At 39.9% G+C, this 13,206-nt stretch overlaps 1 protein-coding gene across 15 annotated transcripts in view; it reads right to left on the reverse strand.

Moving 5' to 3' along the window:
• LOC112111063 (sodium channel protein type 1 subunit alpha) overlaps positions 1-13,206 on the reverse strand; it is a 107,969-nt gene that overhangs the window by 68,947 nt on the left and 25,816 nt on the right. For 4 of the 15 annotated variants that reach the window (XM_029910506.1, XM_026647532.2, XM_026647538.2 and 1 more), the window contains exons 7-11: positions 4,367-4,430; positions 3,494-3,635; positions 3,109-3,315; positions 2,111-2,398; positions 944-1,291 (exon numbers count right to left, since the gene is read on the reverse strand). In XM_029910506.1, coding sequence (XP_029766366.1) covers positions 944-1,291; positions 2,111-2,398; positions 3,109-3,315; positions 3,494-3,635; positions 4,367-4,430 — 1,049 coding nt within the window. Of the gene's footprint in view, positions 1-910; positions 1,292-2,110; positions 2,399-2,630; positions 2,637-3,108; positions 3,316-3,493; positions 3,636-4,366; positions 4,431-8,543; positions 8,582-9,280; positions 9,299-9,632; positions 9,648-13,206 lie in introns of all 15 variants that reach the window. The other 11 variants (XM_026647540.2, XM_026647541.2, XM_026647529.2 and 8 more) reach the window with 9 other exon arrangements.

Below are 13,206 nucleotides of genomic sequence, written 5' to 3' on the forward strand. Positions count from 1 at the left end.
ATAATTATTCAACAATCTAAATCTCAGTACCATTTATGAGAAATGAGTCAAACATATTGAAACATTTGCAGATGTTTAGTTCTTCTTATAAAACGTCTCATTGTTGTAAAATTACAAGGTATCCATCCAGTCTTAAACAGCAACAAATAAAAAAAGTCTCATTTAGTCATGCTTCCACATGCTGGTATATTCCCAAGTACTCTAAGTGGACAACCTTGAAATAAGATAACCAAATATTTTTAGAGATATTCTGCTATCTGTATATACACATAGATTATAGCACATATGTGCACACAGACATTTTTGTTTTTGAAGGTGGGTGCATGAATGTGGTGCCTCAAATAACTGTTTAGTTTATTTTCTATACTAGAGACCTACATCAAAAAAGGGGGAAAAGCGCATAGGAATGAAAACATATATATGATAGCGCTGAATGTATACTGTTATTATATTGTAGTGAATGTATACTGTTATTATATTGCAATGAGCTGATAAAGCCCAATGTTATCAAAATTATCTACAACAAATTCAGGGTTATACTGACTGAATTCATATGGTAAGATTTATTATATACCCTTTCTATTCGTATAGTAAGTTGAAATCTTATCCAACGTGGCCAGATAGAGCTTTTTAATAGCTACACTAAGTTCTACCATATTTTTATGGGTATATAATAGACAAATACTTGCATATTAATTTGATATTTTTTCTTGTTAGCTCTGAGAATTTTTGCAGATAAATACTTAAATTTCACACTTATTTTGTTAGTATATTAAAGGTATTACAAGATGCAGGAACATTCATAGCTTGGCCAGCCAGGATCATTCCTAAGGAATTCCATTCTGTAGAAAATACAGGCTGGTGCAGTAAGAAAAGGCCACCATGCCTGAGCTATTTAAATCTTCCTTACATTGTCATCAGTAGCTGGTTTATCTATTATCACCTCTGGCAGAAGTTGTCCAACAGGCGACGTAGGAACAGATGGTCCACCAACCAGGGAAACTACTCCATTGCAATCTACAGTGCTATGCATCTTCCCATTCGCTGGAAACACCGCCAGCACCCTGGATGACCTACTGGCCTGACTAATGTTACTGTTGCGCCGTTCACCATGTCTGCGTGGCACAAAAAGAGAATCTCTTCTGCTATCATTATCTTCAAAAGTGCTGTGTTCATCATCAGCAAAGTCATTTTCTGATCCTATATCCCTTGCTCGACCTCTGAAGCTGAAAAGACTCGTTTTGCTGTTGCGCCTTGGGGAAAACAAGGAGCCACGAATGCTCAGCAAAGACTGTAGGAAAATAAAAGAATATAATTATTAGCTAAAACCCTTAAATCCTATATTTTTTTTTATAAAAATGGAGTTAACATGTTGTAGAAGTTGTTTTCATAAATAAAACTAATAATCTTTTCCAGGAACCAAATTTTGCTTTCAGTTTGTCATATGCATTAATTTCACTGAACTCTCTTTGTAAATTTAAAAGCCACTATTCATGAATTAATATAACAAATACTGAACCTGAGCCACCCCAGCTCCTGATGAAGCCAATGAGATTTGTGAGTAAGGATCAATAACAAGATAACTGGATATAAAATAAGAATAGAACAGACATAAACATAGCATCCTCTACATACTTAAGCAAGACCTGGAAACATAAGTAAAATACAAATAAAATCCATGGATATACTTAAGGATGAGTTCTATAAAATTTAATAGGAATGAAACCAATAGGGATCTACAGCAATTATTCTAAAACAATCCTATTATATTGAACAGAGAATATATTTTTATAGAATTTTTAAACCAACTTATGGAATTCTATTACACGGATATAATTCCCTATTACATATTAGAGTCTGATTTACAAATTCTACAGAAAAGCTATCTGCATTAAATTCTATATGGATTTTTTCAAGGAGTTATCTATGTCAGTTAGGTAAAATTCTCTTGAAACACCGGCAACAATATAGTTAGGATTAAATAAAAGTTCGGTGTCTTCCTTCTTCATGTAGTAAAGTCACACTGTTATACCTGTGATACTGCAACAGTTTTTTGAAAGCCCATGATGCTTCCAATACACTTTTCAACTAGCAACACTTTATACAGTACCTGGTGGGGGGACGAATACTTTTTTTCATATGTCAATCTGTTCCCTTCAATGGAAAATCGGAAAGTTTTCTTCCTGATGCTGCCTTCTGATTCAGATTTTTGAAATTCATCTTCATCCTTCTCCTCTCCTCCATATTGTTCTTTCTGCTTTCTCTTCTTCCTTCTGTTCCTCCTCTCTTTAGCACTCTTTGAACTCAACTTTGACGCGTCAGAAGAACTTTCTGAGAGTCCCCCTATTCCGCCTTCTGCACTGGGATCTCTTGACCCAGCAGAGGCTGTTGCTACTGCCTGCCATATCACAATAAATACGTCTATTATTAGATCTACCAATGAAAAGCACTATAAGAGCTACATATCATCATCATTACTAGCCAGCACTCTAAAATATCAAACTTTTAAATTTCACTTCCAGAGAACTTTCCAGTCTAGTCTTTGGCTGGTGCAGCCTTTGCACATTGAGACTTTCAGGTAGCTGTACTCTTCTCAAACATTTTCTCTCACTTCTTTTCTGTATCCTTACTGCTTGCTAAAGTCACAGAGTGTTTCCTATGGCATAGCAGATACCCGTTGCCTAAATATGTGCAGATTCTGACCATATCCATCCCCCCACTCTTCACACATTGCTTCTCTTCTTAAATTATAAGGTTTCCAAGGCATGTACTCTGCTGACTACATTGTATATGCTATGGAATACAAATCCTCAATAACAAACAAACAAATAGTATATACATTCTTTTGAAGTCTCCTCTGGATCACAAGGCTGGGTTGCTCACAGCAAAATGTTTTTATTTCCAGCAATGAAAACCTCGGCGCCGGCTCTGTTCTTGAAGCCAGAGTGGGCCTACCCATTATTATAGGGAATACTTAATAACACAGGGCTCTAAACCCATTCTAAATCTGATGACCAATATCTACAGAAAACTCATTTGGATGCACTAATACAAAATTACAATATGATAAACAATTTAACTGATAAATACATAAAATCACAATTATACCTGAGCTGCTTCTTGTTGCTTTCTCAGCTGTTCAAGCATTTGCTGAAATTCTGCCTCTTTCTGTTCTGCTTCTTCCATGTTTGCTTGATTCTGCTCTTCATAGGCCATGGCAACAACAGCCAGGATCAAGTTAATCAGATAGAAAGAGCCCAAGAAAATCACCAGAACAAAAAATATCATGTATGTTTTGCCAGCAGCACGTAGTGTCTGGAAGTAATAATAAATACAGCTTTATTAACTTTTTAATGTTACTATGTGAATTAATCACCTACTTTTCATTTTGTAGGAATCCATCATCATCAGATTATATGAGAGATGTAATAGAATTGATATTAAGCTCTTTGTATAATTTGATAGTATAAAAATACTTAGTCTTTGTTCTCACCAGCTGATAAAGGTTTTCCCAGTAGTCCTGAGTCATCAGTCGAAACAGTGACAAGAATGCCCAGCTGAATGTGTCAAAACTTGTGTAGCCGTAGTTGGGATTTCTACCAGCTTTCACACATATATATCCTTCTGGACATTGACTACAAAAGGAGAGATATTAGGTGTTATCTTTTACAATTATTCTAATGTCAGTGGATGCTAGGTCCTGATAGAAGTTTGGGATTATGAAGTGCTGTTTTTGGTCAGTTCATCAGACAGGAACTCCTATCAGTTGGACAGAGCTCTACTCTACAAAATTACATTTGAAGATAGCTGAAAAATTGTGTATAACATTACAATTCTGCAGAAGGGTATTTTCTATTTGCATTTTGTTTCTTAGCAACACTTGCATATTGCCTTAATACCAAACTGTCAACTATTTAGTCAAACTCTAAAACACAATGTAAATTCCTTGATTAATAGTATTTTCACCTTCAAATGTCCATCTCCATATTCTTCACTCACCCTTGCAATAGCCTGATATTCTTCAGCAATCAGCACATATGAGCTGGGACCGTTGAGGAGTTTATGCCTTCCTAACTGGTACTTTTGTTACTTCTCAACCAGCCAGAAGCATGTGTTACGATTGGGTGTCTTTGAATTGGCTACCCAGTGAAGAATAAACTGACCTGTCCTGACCAGATCAGCTAGCTATGATTGGGAACTCAAGTCCAGGATCAGACATCTAGAATCAAATCCCAATAACACATCTAATGTGAAATGGCAAATATTTCATTCAGCTGGTCAGTCAAATTATTCCAGGATATATATCTGAATATGCTGCATCCTATTTCTACATAGTACAATAAAATGTCATGAAACATGTCCTTACCCTGCATCTGAGCCATTTCCACAAAGCAGAGCATCATTTTGCCCTTCCAGAACGTAAAAATGACCTGTTTAGAAAATAATTTTGATAAAATTGTAAGAAAATACTACATAAATCTTCCACCGCTACATACTGAACTCATTTAAACAATGTTGAATAAACCCAGTCCTTTACTTTACATGAGTAATTCTACCACAGACAACTTGAAGAGTTTTATGAAACATTTTTATGATGGTGGATAGTTTTTGACTGGTATGATTTTACCTCAGAGGAGTTAAGGGGCTGATTCCCAGAAGTAAGAACTACACATTTACACATTTGAGCTCCAAAATTCCAAAATAATACACTTGACTAAAACAAAGTAAACTGATACATTATTACTACTGCTTTATTCATCAGAATGAAATAAGATTATTTTCACAATTCAATTATAAACCAGCATAAATGATTTCTTCAACATGAACATGAAATCAAAGTGACAATATAAACTGCCAGAAAATTGATATCTTTAATTTATACTGTCAATGTGTCAAATAGCATCAAGAATCCTGATAGATGCTGTTAGAGCTGAATGAATTGTACATTTTTCCTTTCAAATGTGCAATGAAACATGTAACATTTTGTGGAACTTTATTTTGTATTTATTTGTTTTAGTAGATAGAATTTACCCTATTTTAAAAGATTTTGGCAGCCTGATTTAATGAGACATTACTTTTTTGCCTAGCATTACCGAGGCCTCAGCTGTTGCACCTACAAATAACTGTAGCTGTCAGAGGCAGCTAGTCATTAGAGACTAATAAGTTTAAGATCAACCAATAATTCCACAGCTGTCAGCCACTCTAAACAATGTAGGTATGTTTTCATTGCAGAGTTAGCCTAGGTGACCAGCACACAGGTCTGAGCACCAGGGTTAGCCTAGCCCTGGCATGAGCAGCCACAATGCAAAGCCATACTCAAGTTACTGTGTCCTCACAGGTGCTATATTCACCTGTGTGTGTCATATCCCATGGTTCTTTGTGCTACAGAAAGCTGAGCTGCTCTATGCTTCTTACCCAGTGAATTGTGGGAGAACTTGTCTGTCCTTTTGGGCACACAAGGGGATTGTTGGAAGGCACTGAAGGACTATCAGCACTCAGGTGATTTAGCCTGCATCCTCAGTGAAAAGTGGGTGAGTTAACAGCCTGAGTGAACACAGAACCTGAGCTCTAACACATACCCCAGCTGTCTCAGCTAGGCCAGACTGAAAGTACCACTAAAATCAGGTGAGAGATTGGGGTGTGACAAATATTATGGACACCTGGAAGATCCAAAGACTATTGTATCATCTTTATACATGTTATATGTATTTTTATGGGCTAGGGATTGTATTCTTGCTCCATGGGAAGAATGAAGGGATCTAAAGTAGCTGTTACCACTCAAGAAAGAGAGCTTGGAGTCATTACGGATAGTTCTCTGAAAACATCCACTCAATATGTAGCAGCAGTCAAAAAAGCTACCAGAATGTTAGGAACCATTAGGAAAGGGATAATTAATAAGACAGAAAATATCATAATGGCACTATATAAATCTATGGAATGCCCACTTTGAATACTGCATGCAGTTCTGGTTGCCACATCTCAAAAAAGATATATTAGCATTCGAAAAGGTACAGAGAAGGTCAACAAAAATGATTAACAGCTTCCATATGTGGAGAGATTAAAAAGACTGGGACTGTTCAGCTTGGAAAAGAGCTGACTAAGGGGGATATGAGAGAGGTCTATAAAATCAGGAATGGTGTGGAGAAAGTGATTAACAGGCAGCAGGTTTAAAACAACCACAAGGAAGTACTTCTTCACACAATACAGTCAACCTGTGGAACTCCCAGGTGATGATTTGAAGGCCAAAAGTATAACTGGATTCAAAATAGAATTAGATAAGTTCATGAAGTTCTTGGCTATTAGCCAAGATGGTCAGTGATACAGCTCCACGCTCTGGGTGTCACTAGCCTCTGACTGCCAGAAGCTGGGAGTGGACAACAGAGGATGGATCACAAGATGATTGTCCTGTTCTGTTCATTCCCTCTGAAGCACCTGGCACTGGCCACTATCTAAAGACAGGAACCTGGGCTAGATGTACCATTGGTCTGACCCAATATGGCCATTCTCATGGGGCAGCTACAGTTTCTTAGATAAAATTAATGAAAATTACTGGGGTACCATTAATGAAAAATCTCTTTGAAAGTAACAAATCTGGAGAAGCCTCTTCCCAAGGGAAATTGCATATAAGGTTTGACCTTGTTAAAGAGACCTACCAAACAAAGAATTGAAAACTGTATAAAGTGACCATCTTAATGTGGAGAGAGAGGTCACTTTCATCCAATCCAAGAACTGACATGAGACTGTGACCAGAGGGACAGTCTCTGCAAGAGGACCTGAAGTACTTTAAACCTGCTAGGGCCTCCGTGTGGAAGATGCGTGATACTTGGTAAGCTAGGCATGCATAATAGCTGTTTATTGTTTTTAAGTTATGTCTTCTCTGTAATGCTTTTGCTCAGAATAAATAATACTTTGCTTTATGAAGGCTGGCTGGCCACTGGTTAACCCAGTCATTGGCCCTGAAAGAACAGGATGTCAGGTGCTGAACTAAAGTCAGACCTGCTTAAGTGATCACAGTGAATTGCAGGAGGAATTGCAGCCGAAATCACCAGTCAAGGAGAGAGTTGCAGGACTCCACTCCAAGACAGGTGATGTAGGGTGCTTTCAAGGAGGCCATAAAGTGGTCTCAGGTGCAGTCACCTCAGGAATTGTGATGCTGGATAACAGCCTAAACTAAATCTGCAGTGAACACCTACTCTGTGGAGTGTCTCTGATGGACACAAGAGCGCAGTACCACCTGCTGTTGCAAAGTGTTTCCTGATGGGATAGGAACTGCAACAGTACATCTGTTGCTACTGGAAGAATGTTTGCTCTGCAGCACATAGACTGAAGGCAGAAGAAAATGGTAACAGAGAACAGGTTTCTAGCAGGCTAATTCAGAGTACTGGTCACATTGCACATGCTCACTGCAGCTACAGTCCTTCACTGCTACTTTGTTTCTTCTTCTTCTTCAGGCTCAGCAATAAGTAAAAGGTGTATGTTTGTGACTTCTGACCTGATAGTGTGGCTGTCAGTTAGGAAGGGGATAAGTAGGTAGTGAGCCTAGGAAAGGGTTTTCTGAGTCTGGAAGGCTGTACATGTGTATGTGTGTGGAGGACCATCAAGTGTCAGGAACTTGTTTTTATGTCTTATCCAAAAAGTGGCACCTCCAGAAATTCTGAAGATGTTGTCCATCTGGGCTGAAAGGTTAATAATAGTCATACGGGCACTAAGGATTTGGGTATGGCTCATTCAAAGGTGAAAATAAGTACAGAATTAGTTTTTAAAGAAACAAAAAGAGAAGATTAAAAGGAAAAAGAGAAAGGGCAAGAACAAGTTAAAAAAGACAGAAAGAGGAAAATGTCAGTACAGTGAAGTTGGGGTGAGAAAGACAGATGATGCAAAAGTGGGGAGAACATAAATGTAGGTGAGAAGGAAGAGAAGACGAAAATATAAGGGGTAGCCAAAATTAACATAATGCCTTAAAAACTAAAGCAAACTAAGTGTATAGCACAATTCAAAACTTGAAGTCATAATGAAGCCCTATTGCACTCATATACTGAGATTTTGGAGGATTGATCCTAAATGTTTGATTTCCTTCTCCAAAGATTTGAAGGGACACTTGTCAGGGTTGACGCTTGCTGAAAATCACATTTTATAGAATGTTCTCTTGGCACTGAAAAACTACCAACAACTTAGAAATAAAACATGCAGCAGTATTAAATCCGCTGCTCTGAAGCTTGGTGACTCATCCTACTCAAACCCAGGATGCTGGTATTTTTGTGATTTCAGAGATGCATGTGATGTATCTCATTTGTCCCCCATGCCCATACTTTTCTTGCCTGCTCTATTTTAAGAGCTGGGAAGATACTGAAATTGACACACATCCCGTTGTGGTCATGCTGGCAAGCATTCTGCAATAAGAGATTCAAATAGACAGCCCCATAAAAAGCTTGAGTAAATAGGAACTGTGTGTGAATTAAAGGGATGGAACTGGACTGAGACCACATTTCTGTAGGCAAAGTTCGGTAAAGTTTTCTTTTCTAACCAATCTGTATGCTTATCACTTGTATACATTTCTTCAATTTTAAGACAATTTACTGATCTTACAGATACCAAAAAATTTGAAAAACACTAGTTTTTCACATCAGCCTGGGAACGAATTTAGAAACCATGTTTAAAATTTGTTTATAAAAAAGTCTCACAAAAACAGTTACTAGTCTTGTGTGTACACGACCAAATTATGTTGGAACTATGTTTAAATATCATACAGCCAAACTGGTTAGAAATAGGTTTTTGTTGGAATCATACTTATGGAGAGTTTTAACAATCCACATTTGGGTTTTGGTCTACTGTAGATGGGGCTAAACAAACTTACTGAATCAAATGGAACAAAGGGATTGACTGGAATTTGAAGGCTTCCAGCCAGTCAATGCACCAAGCAGGGCCGGCTCCAGGCACCAGCTTGTCAAGCAGGTGCTTGGGGCAGCCGCTCCGGAGAGGGGCGGCACGTCCAGGTATTCGGCGGCAATTCGGCGGACGGTCCCTCACTCCACCTGGGAGCGAAGGACCTCCCGCCGAATTGCCGCCGCAGATCGCGATCGCGGCTTTTTGTTTGTTTGTTTGTTTGTTTTGGCTGCTTGGGGCAGCCAAAACCCTGGAGCCGGCCCTGGCACCAAGGTAATACTACTTTCAAGGAGACTACTTATAAGAGTATAGTTGACAAGATTTAACTCTGTATATCAATCTTCTCTCAAATAAAGTAAATGAGAGTTGCGTGGATAAGTAAGTTTATTAGGTGAACCTTAATTGTTCATTACTTCTGATTGTTTAAAATTGTGACCATAATATATTACATTAACTTACAACTTTGAATATTTGATTCATATGTGAGTATATGTACTACAAACACAGAATAACATTATTATGGTTGCAAAGTTAAGCACTCAAAAATTAGGAAATGGCAGAATTAAGGTTGTCTATGCAGTGCACTGTGTGTGCATTATGATACAGACTTTAATTACATGATCACATACTATTTTTACCACAATGCCCATGCCGCACTCAGTGCACAAAATGGTTGGTGCTCACTTAAAAAGCTATTTAATATTTTGTTTTCTCCTCATTGCTTAATGTGTGTACCCAGACCTATTTACTGTATACTATTCAAACTGCACCAGATGGAATTATTAATTTCCTCATGGGCTTGTCTACAGTGCTTATCATTATAGTATCTAAGTGCTTCACAAACGTTAATGAATTTATTATCACAACTCCCCAGTGAGATGAGTGGTTATTATTATCCCCATTTTATAAATAGGGAACTGAGACACAGAGAGATTAAGGTCAGAAGTATGCACTAATTTTGGGTGTCCAATTTGAGACACATAGGACCTGATTAGTATTATATGTTTAAAGTACAGCTCCCCATTGACTTCACTTGCAGCTGTGAGTGCTCAGCACTCCTACAAATCAGACTTCACAGTCTTGGGTCAGACACCCAGAAATTGAGGAATGCACAAAAAGAGTGGTAAGTATCCTTTTCTTCTTCGAGTGCTGGTCCCGACATATATTCCACATGTGGGTGACCAGCAAGCAATACTCAAATGTGGGCAGGAGCAAGAATGCAGGATTACAGATGCTTATAACACTGCAGATCCAAAGGTGTCAGCAGAAGAGGCTTGGGCCAAGGTGTAATACACCTCTACCCCGCTATAACGCGGTCATGGGGAGCCAAAAATCCCTACCGCATTATAGCTGAAACTCCGTTATATCGGGGTAGGTGCGGCAGGGCTCCGGCGGTGATTTAAAGAGCTCCGGGCTCCAGCCGCTGCAGGGAGCCCCAGGCCCTTTAAATCGCTGGTGGAGCCCCGCTGCCACAGCCCCGGGGTAGGGGCGGCAGGGCTCCAGCGGTGATTTAAAGGGCCCGGGGCTCCCCACAGCAGCCGGAGCCCCGGACCCTTTAAAGCGCCGCTGGAGCCCCACTGCTACTGTGCTATACGTGAACCCGTGTTATATCGGTTGCGTTATAGCAGGGTAGAGGTGTACTTTGCAAAAGTGTGGCTGGAACTCCAGGTTTCCACCTTACAAATGTCCAGCAGAGGGACTTCTTGGAGACATGCAACTGAGGTCACCTGCGCTCTAGTCGAATGGACCCTTACTTCATCTGGGGGGAGAGAGATGCGCCATCTGATAAAGCCAATGGATGATACATCCAAAAATCCACTTAGAGAGTCTTTGAGAAGATATTGCTTGACCCAGAGCTCGCTCTGCTACAGCACAAATAGCCCTAGGGATTTCTCAAAAGATTTTATCCTTTGCAGGTAGAATGCCAGTGCTTGTCTGACATTGAGAGAAGGAAGTTTTCTCTCTTCACTGAAAGCATGAGGCTTTTGGAAGAATACCAGTAAGTGAATCCATTGATTTATATGGAATTCAGCAACTTCCTTTGGGATGAATTTTGGATGAAGACGAAAGGATCTTTGTGGAATGTAGTGTATATTGGGTACCCCAGGAGGGACCCCAACTCACCCATCCTCCTGACCTGCATAATGGTGACCAGGAAGCCAACCTTCATAGATAGGTCAAACATGGAGCACACGCCCAACGGTTCAAAAGGAGGCCTCGTAAGTGTTGAAAGTTCAAGATTGAGGTCTCACTGCAGCTTTGGCTTCACTACTGGTGGAAAGGTCCTGGTCAAACCTTTTTGGGATCTGGTTGATACTGAGTTAGTAAAGATATGCACTGGTATGCACTGACTGCTGCTAAGTGAACTCACAGTGAGCTAATTGAGAGACCTGACAACTGGAGGGTAAGGAGATAATCTAAAATAGCAGGAATACCTGCTCACTCTGATGATATCTGGTTCTACTGTGCTCATGTAGAGAAATCCTCCAGTGGCTAGGTAACATTTTCTGGTAGAATCTTTCCTGCTGTTATTAAGAATAGGTTGTACACCCCCAACATGAACACTCTAGGTCTGATGTTCTAGGTCTGATGCCCATCCAAATACGAAGCCGTGAGTGAAGAGAGTCCAGGTTGGGATGCCTGACCCTGCTGCTTTCTTGAGTTTGCAGGGATGGGAAAGACTGAATGCTGATAGGTTGATGGACTGACATTCATAAGAAGTCTGAAAAGCAGAACTGTCTGGACCAAATGGGTATGATGAGAATGAGTCGTTCTTTGTTGTGACGAATCTTCCATAGAATCTTGGACAGTAGCGGGATGGGAGGGAAGGCATACCTCAAGTGGCCTATCCAGGATAATATGGGACATCGCCGTATAAGTCCTGACATTGTGCTGCTCTGGAAAAATATACATTGAACTTCTTGTTCATCTGGAACACAAACAGGTCCCAAGATGGTGTTTCCCATTGTGTGAAGATGATCAGCACTGAATTGTGTAATTCCCATTTGTGATTGGTGATGAAATGCCTGTTGAGGCTGTCTGACAGCAAGTTCTGGACACTTAGGAAGTACATTGCAGACATTGTGATGAAGTTCTGGATACACTAGTTCCATAAGTTGAATGGTTGCATGCATAGAAGGGATTTTGTCCCTGCCTGTTTGTTTATATAGAAGAGGGTCGCTGTGTTGTCTGACATTACCCAGACATGTTAAGATCGTATAAGTTGAAGGAATTCATTGCTGGCTGGCCTGACTGCTCTTAGTTCCAGGAGGTTACTATGCATCTTGGCTTTTTGAGGTGTCCATGTACCTTGTGCTATGTGACCATCCATGTGGGACCATCCAAGGATAAGTCTGGCATGTTGAGTGTGGGAGGTAGGAAAGGGACTCCAATGCATATATGTCCTGGGTTCATCCATCAGGTGAACGAAGCCCTGACATTGACAGGGGTTGTCTCTATAGAGTTCATGGTGTGCCTGTCTGGCGTATACATTGACCAGAGCCAGGCTTGCAGATAACAGAGCTGTAGCCGGACAAATGGGGTTACACAGGTAATGTATTCTAACAGGGAAAGACAGGCCTGGAACATTGTTTCAGGTCTGTGAGTGATTTGGTTTATTAGACTGTTCACGGCATGGTATCTGTCCACAGGGAGGAAGGCCCTTGCTGTGGTTGAGTCCATGGTCACCACTATAAAGTATATGATATGCGGGAGAATCAGGGTAAACATTTCCACATTTATGCAGATTCCAAGGATACCAGGAGATAAATAGTGACAAGGTTGCTAACAGTACTTTTAGGCAAGAACTGTTAGAAGTCAGTCACCATTTTGTCTCAGCTGTGCTGTCACCACTGGAAAGACCTTCATGAAGATCCTGGCTGCTGTTGCCAGACCAAACAGGCATACCCTTCACTAGTAATGTTCCTGATTTATCAGAAAACTATAAAAACCACTAACAAACTAAATACAATTATATTTACAGAGATGAAGACAAATTTGATGGGAGGAGGATTCTGACTTAGACCATGTGATGGTAAGAAGGAACTGGAGAGATGGTCAAGTTGCAGAACACAAGGGAAACCAAGATGCAGACATGGATCAATGGACACTACTTGCAAGATTTTTGCAGCTTCAAGCGCATGAATACCCCATGCGTGGAATACACAGAGGCACCAGCACTTTACTTTTCACTGGGCTCTAATAATCAATTATGAATTCCAGAACTCATCAAGTCACTTCTTGTTATACGTATTTTTTCTATCCTTGTTAACACACACCATCTAGGAAATAAATCTAACACTTTGGTAATTCTAATCATTTCAA

This window comes from Terrapene carolina, unplaced genomic scaffold, assembly GCF_002925995.2.
Source record: "Terrapene carolina triunguis isolate 2854851 unplaced genomic scaffold, T_m_triunguis-2.0 Scaffold62, whole genome shotgun sequence".
NCBI lineage: Eukaryota > Metazoa > Chordata > Testudines > Emydidae > Terrapene > Terrapene triunguis.